General features: G+C 38.2%; 1 protein-coding gene across 6 annotated transcripts in view; it reads left to right on the top strand.

Moving 5' to 3' along the window:
• The first annotated feature begins 3,003 nt into the window (after positions 1 to 3,003).
• CEP112 (centrosomal protein 112) overlaps positions 3,004 to 20,595 on the top strand; it is a 496,208-nt gene continuing 478,616 nt past the window's right edge. For 3 of the 6 annotated variants that reach the window (XM_027873031.1, XM_027873032.1, XM_027873026.1), the window contains exons 1-2: positions 3,004 to 3,081; positions 18,594 to 18,708. In XM_027873031.1, coding sequence (XP_027728832.1) covers positions 18,609 to 18,708 — 100 coding nt within the window. In that variant the 5' untranslated portion in view covers positions 3,004 to 3,081; positions 18,594 to 18,608. Of the gene's footprint in view, positions 3,082 to 3,571; positions 3,636 to 10,139; positions 10,183 to 16,640; positions 16,720 to 18,593; positions 18,709 to 20,595 lie in introns of those variants that run through there. The other 3 variants (XM_027873030.1, XM_027873028.1, XM_027873029.1) reach the window with 3 other exon arrangements.

The raw sequence follows: 20,595 nt of genomic DNA, 5'->3' as shown, positions 1-20,595 counted from the left end.
ACTGGTTCTTTCAGTCAACTACAAGATGTTTTCCATGTCATTTCAGCCTCCTTTCATCCAATGGACAAAATCCTAGAATCTCTTGGACTTGCTTAAGGGGCACATGTTATGGTTTTATGGGAATATTCTTTAATCTTTACTTCTTTCTAGATCAGTGGAATAGAGTTGACCAGGGAGAATATGAAATAATGGAACTCAGTCTTCAGTAAACCTGGAAACATACATTACTCAGGAAAGACGTCCCCATTTGATAAGAACTGCTGGGAAAAGTAAAAGGTAGTCTGGCAGAAACTAGGCTTAGAACAACATCTTATACCATCATCAATGACAAATTCAAAATATATGTGTGACCTGAATATTAAAGATTGTACCATTAAAAAATTAGAAGAGAAATAGATCATATGATAATAACAACAATACTTGCTATATAAGGTTTACTTATTTAAGGTTTGCAAAATGCTTAACATAATGATAACTCATTTGATTCTATGGGTAGGGGATGAATTCACATCCAGACAACAGGTAGAGGCAATTACAAAAAATAAAACAGATAATCTTGATTCTATGAAACTGAAAAGTTTTTGTTTGAACAAAATAAATTCATCTCCAATAAGAGAAGTGGTCAACTGCGAAAACATCTTCCTATCAAATATTGCTGGTAAGGGTTTGATATTGATCATATATAAACAATAGAAATACATAGGACTGAAAATCCATTTTCCAGTAAAGAAGTAGTCAAAGGATATGAACAAAGAGTTCTTAAAAGAACTACCTACTGTCAATAACCATGGGAAAGAATATTGTAACTCAGAGGTGACAAACAGTCCATAATACTCCAGAGTGCAACTGGAACCAGATGAAAGCGTAATTGGGAAATGTTTAACAGAATAAATAAAAATACAATAAAATACAGGTAATGTTACATTTTAAAGACTAAATCAATATATGGCTTGAAGATATTAGTGGCCCTCATTTCTATTTGAGTTTGTCACTACTACTCTAATGCAAATTGAAACAACCTTGAGGTTTCATCTCACAGCTAGCCAATTGGCAAAGATTACAAAAGTCAGAAATCGTCAATTTTGGAGGGACTGTGGAAATAGAGTACACTAATGTGTTGATGGTTGAACTGCTAATTGGTACAGCCATTCTGGAAAGAAATTAGGAATGTTTCAAATAAAGAGACTAATGTGTCTATATCCTTTGACCCCAAGATTCTGCTAATGAGTATATACTCTAGGGAAGTCACTGACAAAAAGGCTTCAGGTCCACCAAAGTATTTGCAGAGTATTTTGTTATAACAAAGAACTGGAAACAAAGTAGATACTCATTTACTGAGGAACAGAAAAACAAAAAGGGCACTACGTGGCACAGAGGATGGACTTGGAGTGAAGAAAACCTTAATTCAAATTTGACCTCAGATACTAGCGGTGTGACCCTGGGCAAGCCATTTAACCATGTTTGCCTCAGTTTCCTCATCTGTAAAATGAGTGGGAGAAGGAAATGGCAGACCACTCCATTATCTTTGGAAGAAAACCCCAAATGGGGCCATGAAGAGTTGGACACGACTGAACAATAACAAGACAAATAAACGTGGTACATCAATGTACTTGAATATTATTGCTGTGTAAGAAATAACCAGTATGATGTATAGAGAAGCAGGGAAAGTAGAGAAAGACTTGAAAAACCTGATTAAAAGTAGTATTCAAAGCTAGAAAACCAATACATAAAATAACTACAAAAGTGGAAATTGAAAAACCAACAACCACAAAATGATTGAATTATAAAGAATAATAGGTTATAAAGAACTTTGGGTTCAAAGAAGAGCTGTGAAGAAGACACTTGTGCTGCTTTGCAGAGGTCTTGGATCATCGCATACAAAGTCAGTTTTTTTTTTCATGTCGATTGGCTTTAATGGATTCTTTTTCTCTTCCTTCTTTTTTCCTTTTAAAAATTATTATAAGGCATAGCTCTTTGGGAGAGGAAGGAGAGGGGATGCAGAGGGAAATTTAGACATAGAAACAAAAATAAATAAAAATTAAAAAAAGCATTTAGTACTTTGTGCTTGTTTTCTAGGATTGATGATGGGATTGAGTGGGTCTGGACCTTCTGGGATTTAATTAATAACATTAATTAGCATTTAAGTAATTCTTTAAGCTTATCTAATTTTATCCTCACAAAAACCTTGGGAAGTAGGGTGCTACTATTATCTTCATTTTACGAATAAGGAAACAGACAAACAGAAGTTAAGCGACTTGCCCAGGATCACGCAGCTGGTAGTAAGTGTCTGAGGTTGCATTTGAACTTAAGTCTTCCTAACTATAGGTGTAGGGCTTGACCCAATGCACCCCACCAATATCATCACCCTCCATTTCACGGACGAAGAACTGGAGGCTCACAGAGGTTACTTATTCTTTGCAAATTCCATGAGGGCAGTCTTTTGTGTTCTCTACACTGGCTCCTTCCCCTAGTGCAGGGTGCGTGCTCTCCGCAGCCGCTTGGTGAATCACACTGAGCGCAGCTCAGGGCAGTGATTTGTCCCCAGACTCCGGGTAAGTGTACGCAAACAAGATACAACCTGAGCGGAATTCAAGTCCCGGAACTCATTCCGGCCCACAGCCCCAGAGTGGTTTCCTTAAAGCGGCTTCTCTACATTCACAGCCACTAGTTTTCTGGAACGCTTGAAGCCTGGCCCTTTCCCAGCCTGGGGACGCTTAAGGTTGCGAGAGGCCTTGGAAGGAGGGGCCTGAGGCTTTGGCGAAGCCGGAGCTGCGCAGACTCCAAAACTTGGTGGCGGGAGGGGAATAGGGTTGTGAGGTGCGAAGAGGAGGGGGGAAGAAATTCTGGGCAGGTCGCTATAGCAACGGCGCCACCCATTGGCGGCCCGGGCCTGGGGGGGCGGGCCTCCGAGGACGGAAGTCCTCCCCTCTATCCCATCCCCTTACCCCACCCGCTGGGCGGCCCGGGCGGCGGCGGCGGCAGCAGAGGAGGAGGCGTAAAGCTGTGGTTTGAAATCGTTTGGCGGCGGAGGCGGCGGCGGCCGCGGGAAGCTGCCAGGACGGATGAGCCTAGGGGCGCCAGGTTGTTATTGCCTTTCAGGATTTTCATTCCTCACCCATGCAAATCCAGGGTCCCGAGTGGGAGTTGGGGAGGCAGGGGCGTAGGGACCACCACTGCCCCTCTGTGCGGGGGTCGGGAACCCTTCCTTAGGCTAGGGGGTGGGGGGGGACGAGGAGACCCCTTCCCCCTATTACTGCCCCTCGTCTGGGACTGGGCGCACGCTCTGGCCCCAGGGCGACCCACGCTCTTCCCCAGGGCCCAGGCTCGGCGTGGAATTCGTGGGAGCCTTTAGGTTCCAGAACGTCCCACCTGAAGGGAAACACGAAGCACGGTCTCGGTCGCTCTCAGTCTCTCTGTCTCTCCGTCTCTCCTCCGCCCCCTTCTTTCCTTTGGCTCTCAGTTCAACTGACAGTAGATCAGGACTCAGTCAACAAACATGCATTAAGATCGCTGTGTGGTCCAGGCTCCGTGCTTGATGCTGGGACTTACAAAGACAAAAATGAAGCAAGCACTTGCCCTCGAGGAACTTCCATTCAACCAGAAGAAGGAAAACAGGGTAGAAGCATCAAGATAATGTGAGCAGACTCCACAGGTTCTCAGTAAACCAATAGAATTGGTTGATCAGAACTCAGTTAACAATCAATCAATCGACAAACATTTATTAATTGCCTGCTATGTTCCAGGCACTGGGCTAAGCATTGGGGTTACACAAAGAGGCCAGACAATCTAATAGAGAAGACAACAAATAGATATATTTGTATATACAATATAAAGGGGAAATAATAAAGGGAAAGCACTAGAATTAAGAGAGGTTGGGAAAGGCTTACTGTAAAAGATGAGATTTTAGTTGGGACTTAAAGGAAGCCAGGATGTGGTGATGAGGGAGAGCATTCCAGACAAAGGAGGACAGTGAGAAAAAATCCTCAGAGTAGAGTGATAGAGTTTTTTTTCTTGAAATAGCAAGGAAGCCAGTGCCACTAGATCAAAGAGTAAGCTATGAAATAAGGTGCAGGAAGACTGAAAAGATAGGAAGGAGTTAGGTTATAAAGAGTGTTGAATGCTAAATAGATTTGTATTTGATCCTGGGGGCAATAGGGAGTCAGGGGTGTTTATTGAGTAGCAGGGTGACATAGTTGGACTTGTGCTTTAGGAAAATCACGTTGGTGGCAGAATGAAGGCTGGATTAGATATTTGAGGCAGGCAGACCCAGCAGCAGGCCATTGCAGTTGTCCAAGCATGAGGTGATGAAGGCCTTAACAGAGGGGTAGCAGTGTCAGGGAGAGAAGGGGACTTCTTTAAGAGATGTTGCAAGGTGAAATTGACAGACTTTGGCAAGGATTGGCTGGGGTGTTTGTGTTTGTGTGTGTGAAAGAGAGATAGTGAGGAGTCAAGATTTGGCAACTGATTGGCTATGAGGGGTGAGAGTGTGGAGTTGAGGATAATGCCAAGGCTATGAACCTGGGGAAATTGAAAGATGGTGGTACCCTTGACAGAAATTAGGAAGTTTAGAAGAGGAATGGATTTTTCGAAAAGATAATGCATTCTGTTTTGCACATAATGAATTTGAGATGTTTAGTGAATATATAGTTTGAAATGTTTAATAGGCATTTGATGATGTGGAACTGGAAATTAGGAGAGAGTCTGGTACTGGATATATTGGATTTGGGAGTCATCATGGGAATTTATGAGGTCAGCAAAACAGTGGAGTTAAGAGAATGGCACAAGATAGATCCTTAGTATGTACCAAGAGCAGGGGGAGTGAGGTTGGGGGAGTGGGGGGTTGAGGGGAAGTAGGGAAGGGGGAGTGATATGGATAATGAGGCATCAAAGGATCCTGAGAAGGAGCAGTCATATAAATAGGAGAATTAGTAGAGAAAATGAGAATTTGGGAAGAAGAAGCGTCCAGTAGTGTCAGATGTTGCAAAGAGAAAGGGTGAGGACTGAGAAAATGTCATGGGGTTTGGCAGTTAAGAAGTCATTGGTAACTTTGGAGAGAACAGTTTCAGATGAGTGATAAGGTCTGAAGCCAGATTATAGCAGGTTTAGAAGAGATTGAGAGGAGAGGAAGTGGAGGAAATGAGTATCCACAACTTTTTCTAGGAGTTTGACTGAAAAAGAAAGGAGAGGGGACAATAACTTGAGAAGTGGTTGAGGCCAGTGCAGGTTTGTTAAGAATGGGAGAGATGAGCATGTTTGTCAGCACAAAGAAGGGACTGTAAAATAGGGTGAGGTCAGGGATTAAAGAGGAAGGGGATGATTGTGGAAGCAACCAATTAGGGAAGATGGGAAGGAATGGAATCAAGGGCACGTGAGGGATTGACCTTGTAAGAGCCACTTTATTATTGGAAGCTGGAAGAGTTACATGGAGAGTAAGGGATAATATCACAGGGTTTTGAGATGTAGAGAAAGAGAGAAGAGAGAGCTCAGTGTTAGAAGTGGTAGGCATGGGAAGTTTAGATTTAGAACAACCTCTGTGGGAAATGGAATATAGAATCCATTAAGAAAGCATAAAAGGTTTACTTTGTTGCAGTGATGACCTAGTTGAGGGTACATAGCATAAATATGTAATGGACTTAGGCCCCTACTTTGCTTAACTTCTTCTAGATTGGTTCTAAAGCGTGTGAGTAGTAATAGAAGAGGCAGGTGGTAGAAGTAATCCAAGGCTAGGATTTGGCAAAGCATGAATCTCTTGAGAACAGAGGAAGCTATGGGCTTTAAATTGGTTAACTATAGGGAAAACCATCAGACTGTATAGACGTAAATTACATCTCTTATGAATATGAAGTGGAGGTGATGAATAGATTTAAGGGATTAGATTTGGTAGATAGACTGCCTGAAGAACTGTAGATAGAGGCTCGAAATATTGTACAGGAGGCAGCAAAAACATTCTAAAGAAAAAAGGAGAGCAAGAAAGCAATACCTGTCTAATGAGGCTTTACAAATCACTGAAAAAAGTAAAGTGAAAGATAAAGTAGAAAGAGAAAGATATATGGAATTAATGTAAAATTCCAGAGAATAGCCAGGAGAGATAAGGTTTTCTTAAAAATAAGCAATGCACAGAAATAGAAGAAAACAATAGAAATGGGAAAGACAAGAGATCTCTTCAAGAAAATTAGAGATACCAAGAGAGTGTTTCATGTAAAAATGGGCATACTAAAAGACAAAATTGGTAGGGACTTAACAGAAGTAGAAGAGATTAAGAAGAGGTGACAAGAATATACAAAAGGACTATGCAAGAAAGATCTTAAAGTCACTATCAATAACCACTAATCATGATGATTTGGTTATTGATCTAGAGCCAGACATCCTGCAGAATGAAGTCAGGTGGGCCTCAGGAAGCATTGCTAACAATAATGCTAATGAAATTGATAGAATTTTAGCTGAGCTATATAAAATCCTAGAAGATGATGCTGTCAACGTGTTGCACTCAGTATGCCAGCAAATTTGGAAAACTCAGCAGTGGCCATTGAATTGGAAAAGATCTGTTTACATCCCAATCCTAAAGAAGGATAATGTTAAGGAATGTTCAATGTACCAAACAATTGTGCTCATTTCACATGCCACCAAGGTATGCTTAAGATTCTGCAAGCTAGGCTTCAGCAATATGTGAACTGAGAATTACCAGCAGAGCAAGCTGGTTTATGAAGAGGCAGAGGAACTAGAGACCAAATTGCCAATATTTGCTGGATTAAGGAGAAAGCAAGAGAGTTCCAGAAAAATATATACTTCTGCTTCATTGACTACATTAAAGCCTTTGACTGTGTGGATCACACAGAATGTGGCAAGTCCTCAAAGAGATGGGAGTGCCAGATCACCTTACTTGTCTCCTGAGAAACCTGTATGCTGGCCAAGAGGCAGCAGTTAGAACTGAACATGGAACAACTGATTGGTTTAAGATTGGAAAAGGACTATGATAAAGCTGTATATTGTTACTCTGTTTATTTAACTTATATGCAGAGTACATCATGTGAAATGCCAAGCTGGATGAATCAAAAACCAGAATTGAGGTTGCTGGGAGAAATATCAACAATTTCAGATATGTAGATGATACTACTCTGATGACAGAAAGTGAAGAAGAATTAAGAAGCCTCTTGATGAGGGTAAAAAAAGGAGAGTGTAGAAGTTGGCTAGAAGCTTAAAAAAAAAACAACAACAAAAACAAAATACTAAGATCTTGACAACTGGTCCCATCACTTCCTGGCAAATAGAGGAAGAAGAAATGGAAGCAATGTCAGATTTTCTATTCTTGGGCTCACAGACCACTGCAGGTGGTGACTATAGCCATGAAATTAAAGAATGTTTACTCCTTGGAAGGAAAGCCATGGTAAATCTGGACAGCATACTAAAAAACAGAGAACTTACCTTGCTAACAAAAGGTCCATATAGTCAAAGCTATGGTTTTTCCAGTTGTAATGTATGGCTGTGATAGTTGGACTATAAAAAAGGCTGAATTGATGCTTTTGAATTGTGGTACTGGAGAAGACTGAGGTAGCTGAGATAGAATGGAAGAGTATGGCATAGGATTCTTAGGAGACTGAAGTACTGGAAGGTTAGGATGTTTGATGGAACATTAAGTTATGCATTTAAGTCGCCTTGTATAAAGGTGAAAATTTCGAAGGAGAGAAAGAATGTGAGCTATACTGAACTTGAGAAAGGAGGGAAAATGACTTGGGAACCAGTGAACATTGGCTCACCATGACCTGAATTGGATGAGAAATTTGCAAGCCACTTAACTACTCTGGGCTTCATTTTTCTCATCTTTAAAGTAAGTGTGTTGGACTTAATGGCATCTAGGGGCTCTTATCAGCTAGACAGCTATGATCCTATTAATGAGTGGTAGAGTTGAAGTTGGACAAAGGATGATACTCTTTTTATCACTAGTACTCATTTCCCGCCTAATTCTTCCTTCGCCCAACCTTCCACAAAAACCCCAAAACCTTTTCTTGTAACAAATTAACATAGTCATCCAAAACATATCCACATATTGACCAGGTCTGAAAGTGTCTAATTAATTTTTTAACTCTCAAGGGATGGGAAGCACACTCCTTCTTCTCATTACTAGTTGATTATGATATTCGTCAGAGTTCTTAAGTCCAAAGTTTTTTTTTTTTTGGTCACTATAAATTGCTCTCCAGCTTCTGCTCACTTCACTTTATGTAAGTTCGTACAAATTTTCCCAGGTTTCTTGAAACCTATCCCTTCATTTTTTTTTTTTTTACAGTACAGTAATATTCAATTACATCCATTTTCCATAATTTTTTTAGTCATTCTTCAATTGATAGGCCCTTTCCTAGTTTCCAATTTCTTGTCACAACAAAAAAAGTTATGAATATTTTTGTACATATGGTTCCTTCTTTCTTTTTTTCTCTTTGGAGTATATGCCTAATAGTGATATCACTATACGAAGTACAAGGTTACTTTCAAGGCATATTTAACACAAGTTGGTTACTTTATCCTAGTACAGCAACAATATGTAACAAGGATACAGTGGTTCATGGCTTCTCTGGATGTAAACCCCCACATATGGAAATATATCTAGTCAGCTGGGAAGAATAACGTACTCTTGTGGTTTCAGAAATCCACCAAGCCCAAGGGACCTAGATTCCAAATGGCTGGGAACTTTTATGTCTTTAAGTGACCAGGAGGCTGTGTTAGGGAAGCTGGGGCCATTTAAGTTCCAGGGGCAGCTTGTCCTGAACTTAATTCATTGTTTGGAGGATGGAAGGGGGAAAAGGATAAGGGAAAGAGAAAAAGAAGTTGCTTCAGGGAAGCCAGGGCCAATAATGTGTGCTAGTTAGAATCTAGGAGCAGGTTTGTCATTTAGATAAAGTCTTCCCATGTAATGGGACCAATCCTTTCAGTGTTGGTAACATACAGGGAGGTTATTTAAGTGGTACGTGGATAGAGTGCTGGGCCTAGGGTCAGGAAGACCTGAGTTCACATCTGGCCTGACACTTACTAGCTGTGTGACCCTGGGCAAGTCACTTAACCCTGTTTACCTCAGTTCCTTATCTGTCAAATGAGCAAGAGAAGGAAATGGCAAACCAGTCCAATATCTTTGCCAAGAAAACCCCCAACGGGGTCCTGAAGAGTAGGACATGATTGAAATGGCTGAAAAACCGTAACACTTTATTGAAGTTATTGTTTTAATTAATTTTTAAATTTTCCTACCTGTCTGATCATTTCTCTGTCTCTTTTGCTCCATTTTCATCTAGATTATGCCAACTAAAAGCATCTATTTCACTTAGTGATTTTATCAGCTGTTAAGGTTTCAGTCATCAACTCTATACAGATAACTCTGAAATCCTCTTGTTCAGCACTGAAGTTCTCTCCGATTCTCCAGTCTTGCATCTCCATTGTCTTTTTAGACATTTTGAATTGGATGTCCTGTAAACATCTTAAACTCAGTATGTCCAAAACTGAACTCATTATCTTCCTTCTGCCATCCCCCTCACCCCCACCTCTCTCTTCCCTATTACTGTGGAAGGTAGGTACCACCATCCTCCCAGTAACCCAGGTTCACAACCTAGGTGTCATCCTGACTCCTCACTCTCACTCTCCATGTTCAAACAGTTGTCAAATCCTAGCATTTCTACCTTTTTTAACATTTGTCATATATGCCCTCTTCCTTCCTTTGACACGGCTACCAACCTTGTGCAGTCCCTCATCACCTTCTTCCTGAACTATTGTAATAACCTGCCTTAGCTTTTTTGTTGGTCTCCCTACCTCAGCTGTTTCCCCACACCAATCTGTTCTCCACTCAGCTGTCAAGTTGTACTTCCTAAAGCACAAGACAGTTCATATCACTCCCCTATTCAGTTAATACTCAGGGCTTCCTGTTGCCTTCTGGGTCAAATTAAAAATCCTCTGTTTGACTTTTAAAGTCTTTCAGAACCTGGAGTCTTCCTACCTTTCCAGTCTTCTTACTCCTTATTCCTCTCCTCATACTTTGTAATCCAGTGATACTGGCCTCCTTGTTGTTCCTTGCTTACAATGCTCCATCTCCCAACTCTTCAGTGTTTTGTTTTGTTTTTTAGTTTTATTGATGTGTTTTATTTTTACATTATAAATATTTACAGATTATTCCCACTTCCTTAGAGGAACTCATAACAAGTAAAACAGGTAAGTAAACCTATTAATACAGTGACCTTATTTAAAGATGCTTATAGCATTTCACATCTGTAGCAACACCCCCACCTCTCTATTTACAAAAAACAACAACAAAAATTTCTTTTTCTCTCCATTCCATACCCAACCACTGGAAAAAAAAGAAAAGAAAAAACAATTCTTTCTTTTCTTTTCTTTCTTTCTTTTTTTTTTTAGGCTGTTGGGGTTAAGTGACTTGCCCAGGGTCACACAGCTAGTAAGTGTCAAGTGTTTGGTCTGAGGCGGGATTTTACTGTTCCTCCTGACTGCAGGGCCAATGCTCTATCCACTGCGCCACCTAGCTGCCCCGAAAAAAAAAATTCTTGTTACAAATAATGCACAGAGAAGCAAAATAAATTCTGTCAGTGTTTGTATTCAGGAACATGTCTCATTCTGCATTCTAAATCTGTTACCTCTCTGTAAGGGATGGCATGTTTCATTATCAGTCCTCTGGAATCATGATTGGTCATGATATTGTTCATAATTCTTACAGCTTTCAAAGTTGTTTGTTTTTATAGTTTTATTATTGTTTAAATTGTTCTCCTGGTTCTGCTCATTTCATTCTTTACCCATTTATAAGCATCTTCAAAATTGTTTATTTTATATTATTTGATGTTACAGGTTAGAAAAATATTAATTGCATATGGGTAGGATAAGCTAATATAATAAAAATGACAATATAGTATAAAATGATTTACTTACTCAATACCATGCTACTAAAACTACCAAAAGATTACTTTACAGAACTAGGAAAAAATAAAATTCATCTGGAGGGAAAAAAGGTCAAGAATCTCAAGAGAAATAATGAAAAGGAATGGCAATAAAGTGGGCCAAGTAGCAGTGTCAAATCTAAAATTATTTTACAAATCAGTAATTATTAAAACAGTTTGGTACTGGTTAAAAAAATAGAGATCAATCATTGGAACAGATTAGATAGACAACAACTAGAAGCAAATGTATATAATACTTTAGTATTTGATAAATAGAAAGACCTCAGCTGCTGGGATTAGGATTTATTATTTGACAACAATTGTTGGGAAAATTAGATAACAGTATAGAAGAAATTATATATAGACCAACACTTCACATCTTTTACAAATATAAGCTCTGAATGGGTATGTGACCTAAATATGAAAGATCACATCATAATCAAATTAGAGAAATAAGGAAAAAATAATTTATCAGATCTGTGGTTAGGAGAAAGGTTCATGACACAGAAGAGATTTTATTCCATAGAATTAAGAAGTTTTTGCCCAAACTGATCTAATAAAACTAGGGTGAAAAGGAAATAATTTACTGGGGAAAATATTTGCATCATTTCTCTGATAAAGATCTCATTTCCAAGAACATAAGAAATCAGTTCAGCTTTATAGGAAACAGAACCATTTCCCAATTGATAAATGGTTCCAGGGAAGAAGCTCAGGCTATTAATAGTCATATGAAAAAATGTTCTGATTTTCTCTGGTTGTCCTCCATGTCTAGAATGCTCTCCTTCCTTATTTCTACTTCCTTGAGACTTCCCTGGCCTTCTTTAAGTCTCAGCTAAAGTTCCATTTTTTTATAAGAAAAAAAGGCTTTTCCCTAGTTCTCTTTAATCTGAGTGCTTTCCTCTGAGATTATCTTCTACATATCCTTTATATATCTTGTTTGTATATAGTTGTTTGCATATTGTCTCCCCCATTAGAATATGAGCTCCTTGAGAGCAGAACTTTTTTTTTTTTGTTCTGTCTTTGTATTCCTAACTCTTAACAGAGTTCCTGGCATCTAGTTGCTAATAAATACTAGTTGACTTATTGACTGATATCTAAGGTATCCCTTAGTAAACCCTTAGTAAGTAAACCCTCATGTCATCTGCAGAAAAGTGATATTTTTATTTTTTCTTTGCCTAAAATTATTCCTCAGTTGCTTTTCTTATATTTTGTTGTACCTAGCATTTCAATTACTATATCAAATAATAATGGTGATAATGAACATTCTTGTTTTATTCCTAATCTTCTTGGGAAGGCCTCAAGCATTTCTCCATTATATATAATTATAGCTCTTGGCTTTATATAGGTACTATTTAGCATATTAAGGAAATATCCATGTATGCTTTATAAATATTCTTAATAGTAATGAGTATTATATTTTGTCAAAACCTTTACATAGGAGAAGGTTATGACAGAGAAGTAATATGATCTGTATATAGTCGAAACAATCTATTTTGACTCAATTATGCCTCTCTTTTTCTCTCTGATTCTCTGGTTCTTGTACTTTCACATTCTTTCTTTCTAAATTTTCCTCTACGGTTTGGTTTGCTTGTGGCTATTCAGTCCCTGCATTTACCCTTTTTTCTAACTCTCCCTTCCCCTTTCCCTGTTGTGTGTGTGCGTATGTATGTTTTCTACACTCCTTTGCCTGGTTCAGATACAAATGATGTATTCATATGATGCCTACTCCCCCCATCTCTTCCTCCATGTTTGCATACTCTTTTTCTGGGGCACTCTAATTCTGAAGCATGGTCAGTTTGATTCCCCGTTTCTACATTTCTGTTGTGTTCTTTTTTCTTATCTTTTCCTTACACTCTGAAGATGATCAACACAGATCTGAACTACCCACACTACTTCTTCTAGTCTTATTTTAACTTCCTCTGTGAATCTTAAAGACACCTATTAGAATGTAAGAACTTCTTCATCTGTTCATCCTTTTTTAATTGCTCAATATTTCACTTTTTCATTTTAGGTTTCTCTTGACTTCCGTGTTTGCATTTCAGAGTTTCTACTCAGCTTTGGTTTTTCCATCAGACCATGCTTGAAAGTCATTCATTTTCTTAAAGATAATTTTTTCCCTTGTAGTATTATACTCAGTTTTATTGGGCATGTGATTTTGGTGATAAGCTTTTATCTTTTTGACTTTTGTAATATCATATTCCTGGGGGATATGTGAGAGAGCTGGGCTTCTCTGGGCCTTTTCAAACAGCAGTGCATTTTACAAGATCACATAGCTAGTAAGTGGCAGAGGCTGACTGCCAACCCAAATCTTCTGATCCTAACTCCAACACCACTTCTATTGTACCTTGCTGACATCACATTCTGTTGATGTATTCAGTGAAAACTGAGATTTTGTGGTTTACAGTAATTAGTGAAAAATAGTAACAATGTAAGTGAGTGCTATAAAAGAAATTAATAAAATAGAAAGTATAGCATAGGAAGGGTAACATAATTTACTCCTGTTCTTTTGCTTTTCAGCAACTGAATAGAATGACTAGGTATAGTTTGAGTTTAGGCATAATGGAAAATTACTTACAGTCTAAAGTATTGTTTAAACTATAAAATTAATTTGATTTAAAACTAATTATTTAATGTATGCAAAGTTCTGGGGATATGGAGATGAACAAGATAGTCACTGATCACAAGGAGCTAATAATCAGGTAGGGTATGTAAGGCATGTACATAAACTGTAATAATACAAAATGGAATCTAAGTACATAGTAAAGAACATATATAGTAAACAATATAAGTATATAGTAGGGGAGTATTATGAAAGGATAGGATTATTTAAGATTCTACACTTCAATATAACTTTTGATTAGTTGCTAGTAGAGTTAATTATTTATATATAAATTATAGTGAGGGTTCCTTTTTTTATGACTTGCCATGTCCAGAAAATTCACCTAGTGGCCAACCTACTGGTTTATAAGCCTTTCCAGACTTAACTAAGTTGGTTCTCGGACAGCAGAGTCAATCTGTTGCTAGGTCTGTAACTTGAAAACTTTTCATCATGACAGAACTTATCAGTGGTTAAGCAGATGCCTAGTGTTACCCTGACAGGGGCGCTAGACACTAGACTTAACACGCAGAGGATTGAAGCTTTACTTTAAATACTAAACCTGACATTGAGTTGAATGCATGTTCCATGTGAGGGAGAGTTTTTTTTTGATGTGCTTCATCCTCTGGCGTTTTGTGATGTAAGCAATGAACTGGTGCCATTCAGTCTAGTCCTTGGGAAACAAAGGCTAGACTGTGACCCAAACTGCCTGTCATGCCTCACCTCCCATTCCCACTCCTTGGCTTTTGAAGAAGGAACACTACACTCTCACCAACTATGATCACAAGACCCTGGAATGTAGAGGGCCTGGTCAACTAGTACTTAAGAGTTCTTGTCTCCTGGTACAAAATCTGCCTTCCTCTTCTACCTATCCCTGTGTTCTCATTCTCATCCACCTCATTCTTTTTACTCCCTAGTCCCTTTCATCTTAGAGGAAGAGGTGGCCCTTCTTCTTGCTCCAAGGCCCCTTACTTGCCCTTGTGCCCATCTATCACTCACTTTATTTCATTTTCAGTTTTTCTGTTTATTTGCTTTGGAATACTCCGTCTATAAAACCCACCCCCAAAATACTAACCTTTACTTTATCCTTCCATCAACTCAAGCTATTAATCTTTTCCTTTTCACTCTCAGACTTCTAGAAGGAATTGTCTGTACTCACTTTTGTTGTTTCTTCACTTCTCATTCCACTCTGGCTTCTGATACCACCACTACTGGAACGACTCTTTAAAAGGTTGCCAACATTCCCTTTACTGCCAAGTCCAACGTCCTTTTTTCAGCCTCTATCCTTTTTTGACTTCTTAATAGTTTTTGATCTTATTGACAAGTCTGTCCTTTTGGATACTGTCTCCTCCCTGGATTCCTTGACATTGCTACTGAATATTCTTCTGTCTAAACCATTCCTATTCATTCTCCTTTGCTGGATCATCATACATCTCCTGCTTCCTTTATATGGGTGTTCTCCACAGTTTTGTCTTAGTCCTTTTCTGTCTTTGTAGTCTCTCCTTTGGAGACTTCAACAGTTCCTATAGGTTCAAGTATCATTTCTATGCAAATGACTCTGACATCTATATATTTAGCTGTAATTGAGTCCTGAACTTCACCTGTGTCCTCCATTTCTTGCTAGATAATCCTTTCCAGATGTACTGTAGGCATCTCAAAGTCAGTAGGCCCAAACACAGCTCATCTTCTGCAAACCTGCCTCTCCAAACTGCCCTATTTCTGTTTAGGACACCACTATCTTCAGTCAGTTGCTAGGTCTTGTTGATTCTATCTGCATGACATATTGTCTCCATTCAGTTCTTTCCCTTTATATGGTTACTACCCTAATTCAGGCCCTCAACACATTTACTTGGAATAGACTGTTGTAATAGCCTTATGGTTTATCTCCCTGCTTCTAGTTTCTTTTGACTCTGATCCATTCTTCCAACAGATATCACAATAATAATAGCTAGCATTTATATAGTGTTTAAGGTGTGCAAAGCTCAATGTATGTTAACTCGTGTGAACTTCCTAAGGCTAGAATATGACCTTGTCACTAATTTTTCCCTAAGCCATTAGTGGATCCATACAATCTTTAGGACAAGATTGAAACTCCTTAGCTTTGCATTTAAGGCCCTCCTTAATCTGTCTTCTATATACCTTTTCAGTCTTATTTCATACTAATGGGTCATTCCACAAATGTAATTCTCCTTCCTCTGTATATTGACCCAAGTCATCTCGAATACCTAGAATACACTCTCTTCTCAACTCTGCCTCTCAGAATACATGTCTTCCTTTAAGGTTCTGTTTAGGTACTGTCTTCTCTCATTCTTCTACTCTTTCTTCCCGCCCCCCCCCAACCCCATTGTTAAAACTGTTCTTTTCTTTAATTTTTGTTCTATTTTTTCCTAATAATACTTTTTTTTTATTATAGTGCAGAAATAGATGATAAATCTTCTGGCAGGCAGCTTTTTTGAACTTCATTATGCTGTTTGTTAAAAGGCCCATATTCAATGCCTTTTTCGCATCACAGAAAGACCTGCCAGGATTTGAACTCAGTCTTCAAGAACTCAGGGACCCCTGCCTAATTAACCTTTGGTCTGGTTCAATACATTTTAAAATGGAATTTTATCATAATCTCTCAGAGTGGCAACATGTTTTGGGAAAAAATCCTCAGATGGCCAACTGTATTTTATTATGACATTTGGGTAAATGTTGAGTCCTTAGGACATAGCCTTTGGCATCAGCCTTTTGCACTGTGCCTTTCTCAGTAACAGAAGTCATTCAGAACTTTTCTATATCATTGGTTTTTACTGTTTTGGCCTGTTGAATCAGGGCATTTGACTTTGATACAAGTTCATTAACATTTCCTTCAAGAATTAACTCATTTTTTTGAGCTTGAGAAATTGCACAAGCAGCACCTGGTCTTACGTCTAGTCTTGGGATGTATTTTCCATCCATGAAGATTCTGATTTCAGTGAGCCAATCTGTGCAATAAAAATGTTAATGGGGAAGTGAGCATACATGGCCCTCATTTATTTTTATTTTATTTTATTTTTTAGGCAGTTGGGTTTAAGTGACTTGCCCAGGGTCACACAGCTAGTAAGTGGCAAATGTTTGGTCAGAGGTTGGATTTGAACTCAGGTCCTCCTGACTTAAGGGCCGGTGTTCTATCTACTGCGCCACCTAGCGGCCCCTGTGGTCCTCACTTTATGGTGAAAACCCCAGGTAACTCTTTTAATTGTGTTTCACACATGACTACAGATTGGGTGAACTGTTGCCAAATTTTTACCGATATTACCACTACTTGTCAACCTGGAGCTTTTTTCTCTTCTTTCCAGGGAGACTGAGCTCAACATTGGTGTTTGAAATCTCTTCAAAGGATTTGTAATAATTATCTGGCCCTTTAGACATATGTCAAAATTTTCTGGGATGTTGAAAATGTGGTTGTTGAGAATGGCCTTCATTCTCAACAGCATGGATGGGCCAAAGAGCTATTATACTTGTTTGTATATGTGCTAGATCTCCTTCCCCTTTTCCCTCACTCCTTCCTCCCAACCTCTCCTCCCCCTCGACCCCAAAGAATGTAAGCTCCCTGAAGGAAGAGACTATTTGGATTTTATTTTTATGTGCACACACACACACACACACACATAAAGGAAACCTAAATTAGACATTTTATTTTTGGTTTTAAAAGGTAGTGTAATATACATAAGGGAAAATAATTTTTTTTTTTACCACATACCTCAAAACAGTTTCTCTTCTGCATTGTTCTTAATTTACATTCTGCTATTGGTAGATAAGCAGTTTCATTTTGGAAGTCTTTGTGGATAACTCCCATTTAGGACTTTTCACTGTGTTTCTGCACTAGATGAATAAGCTACCAGTTCATATGTAGTGTGGTCAAGTGGTCAAATGAGTGGAGCTTTGGATTTCAGAATTCTAATATAATTTCTCTTTTTTCTCTAATGTAAAGTAATATGATTACTTTAGTCATTTATTGTCTTTCAGTTTTCTTTTCTATAAAATTGCTTACTTTAAAATTACTCAATAAACCATTGTGAAGGAGCTCTTTGTCCATTTCACTGCAGTTTATTGATAAATAGCTACTGTTTTTTTGTCTCTGCCCTAGTCTCTCATTGGGCAGCTAGATGGTGTAGTGGATAGAGCAGTGGGCCTGGAGTTAGGAGGACCTGAGTTCAATTTTGCCTCGGAGACTTACTAGCTGTGTGACCTTGGGCAAGTCATTTAACTCTGTTTGCCTCAGTTTTCTCATCTGTAAAATGAGCTGGAGAAGGAAATGGCAAACCACTCCAGTATCTTTGCCAAGAAAACATCAAATTGGGTCATAAAGAGTTGGACATGCTCTCATGCTATCAAAACTTTATAGGAAATAGTTTGTTTTGTATATTTTTGCTATCGAGAAATGTGTAGGTTCATGGGCAGGTATGTGCTGAGGTAGACATGCCTTGACTGGATCTTAAACTCTGGACTAATAAATTTCTATTCGTTTACTAACTCAATTTATAATTGTTCTCTGACTATGTGTAATAGTATATAGAAGTGCAAATCATAACCATTGATTACTAGACCTGATGGTTTAAAAGAATTAAAGACCTGATGGTTTAAAAGAATTAAAGACCTGATGGAATACATTATGTAAATCAAGAAAGAATTTATTTCACAAAGTTTTAGTAAGGAAGATATCTTTAATATTGTAGAAGGCAGAATGGATAAATTTATGAAATTGGAAAAGAGGACATATAAGATTGCCTTCTAGAAAAAAGGTTTATTGGTACATGGGACAAAATTTTTTAAAAGAAATTATCATGCAAAAATAATTTTAAGTCACTCTTTAAGGTGCTTTTTTAAAAACATAAAGGTTTTGAAAAAATTTTAAATTACATTAATGCTTATAACTAATCTGATTCTATATATAATTCCTTCCCCAACAGATCTCATAATTTAAAGGAGAGATAGCTTACAAATCATTTTACTAAAAAAGCCTCACAGTTGTGCCATTTGTCTCTTTATGTTTAATATTCTTAGCAAATGGGAAGACATATGGGTACTAAGTTTTTTTATCTTAAATTCTTTTCAAGACTACTTTAATAGAAATGGCAAGGGAAGAAGAAAAATTGGAGATCTTGGATGCAGAATTTGATCACTACGTGGTAGATATGAAGCCTTTTGTTCTAAAATTACCCCATAAGTCAGGTAAGACTGTTCAGTTATTTTTTATGTGAAGATACCTTGTTTGTGTTTTGAATTTCATTTGGGAAGGCAGGATGGTTCAGTGGAAAGATCTGAATTCACATCCTAGCTTTACTACTTATTACCTGTGTGACCTTGGGCAAATTCATTTAACCTCTCTGGTCTTTCTGTAAACTGAGAGGGTTGGATTAAATGACCTTTAACTTTCTTCCAACTCTAGGTCTATGATCATTTGATCTTTGATTTTATAATTAATTGTTCTTAGACAATTAAGTAAGTTGTCTGTCTTAGACTATTGTGACTTGATTCTAGTAAAGTTTGGTTGAACCGATTAATTTTCAAAATTGAAAGAAAGCTATTTTTTTTCATCAAATAAGAACAGAGCCGTCCAGTAATACATACATACATACATATATATATATACATACATATATATATATGTATTTAATTTTTTAATTTTTAACATGTGTTTTTAAAGCTTTGGGTTACAAATTTTCTCCCTTCCTCCCTCCCCACCCACCCTCTTTGAAAAGGCAAGCATCTTGGTACAGGTTATAGATGTGTAGTCACGCGAAACACTTCCATAGTAGTCCTGCTGTGAAAAACTAAGTATATTTTCCTTCATCCTATCCAGCCCCCATTTATTCTACTCTCTTTTTTGACCCTGTCCCTCCTTAGAAGTGTTTGCTTCTGATTATCCCCTCCCCCAATCTGCCCTCCCCTCTATCAACCCCTTGCTCTCTTGTCCCCTTCCCCCCTTATTTTCCTGTAGGGTAAGATAGATTTCTATACCCCGTTATGTATGTTATTCCCTCCTTAAGCCAAATCCCATGAGAATGAGATTCACTCATTCCCTCTCACCTTCCCCCATTTCCCCTCCACTGTAAAAGCCTTTTCTTGTCTGTTTCATGTGAAATATTTTACCTCATTCTACTTCTCCCTTTCTCCTTCTCCCAGTATAATCCTCTCTCACCCCTTAATTTTATTTTCCAGATATCACCCCTTCATCTTCAACTCACCCTGTGTCCTCTATCTATCTATATATACATATAATTTTTTTCCTCCCACTACCCTAATACTGACAAAGAACTTATGAGTTACAAATATCTTTCCCTGCAGGAATGTAAACAGTTCAACCTTAATAAGTCTCTTATGATTTCTCTTTCTTGTTTACCTCTAACATGTTTGACTTGAGTCTTGTATTTGAAGGTCAAATTTTATATTCAGCTCTGGTCTTTTCCACAGGAATACTTGAAAGTCCCTTATTTCATCGAACGACCATTTTTTCCCCTGAAGGATTATACTCAGTTTTGCTGGGTAGGTGATTCTAGGTTGTAGTCCTAACTCCTTTGCCTTCCTGAATATCATTCTCCATGCCCTCTGGACCCTTAATGTAGAAGTTGCTAAATCTTGTGTTATCCTGATTGTGTTTCCATAGTACTTGAATTGTTTCCTTCTGGCTGCTTGCAATATCTTCTTCTTGACATGGGAATTCTGGAATTTGGCTACAACATTCCTAGGAGTTTTCCTTTGGGGATCTCTTTCAGGAGGTGATCGAAGGATTCTTTCGATTTCTATTTTGCTCTCTGGTTGTAGAATATCAGGGCAGTTTTCCTTGATAATTTCTTTCTTTTTTTTTTTGTTAATAAATTTATTTATTTTTAGTTTTCAACATTTACTTCCACAAGATTTTGAGTTCCAAATTTTCACCCCATCTCACCCCTCCCCCCACCCTAAGATGTCATGCATTCTGAATACCCCTTCCCCTAGTATGTCTTCCCTTCTATCTCTCCCCCCCTTCTCTTATCCCCTTCCCCTTCTATTTTCCTGTAGGGCAGGATAGATTTCTGTACCTCATTTCCTGTATTTCTTATTTCCCAGTTGCATGTG

The sequence above is a fragment of the Vombatus ursinus genome, unplaced genomic scaffold (genome assembly GCF_900497805.2).
Source record: "Vombatus ursinus unplaced genomic scaffold, bare-nosed wombat genome assembly UNPS02014801.1, whole genome shotgun sequence".
NCBI lineage: Eukaryota > Metazoa > Chordata > Mammalia > Diprotodontia > Vombatidae > Vombatus > Vombatus ursinus.
The sequence above is the reverse complement of the archived record's forward strand: the minus strand, read 5'-3'. Positions and strand labels throughout refer to the sequence as shown.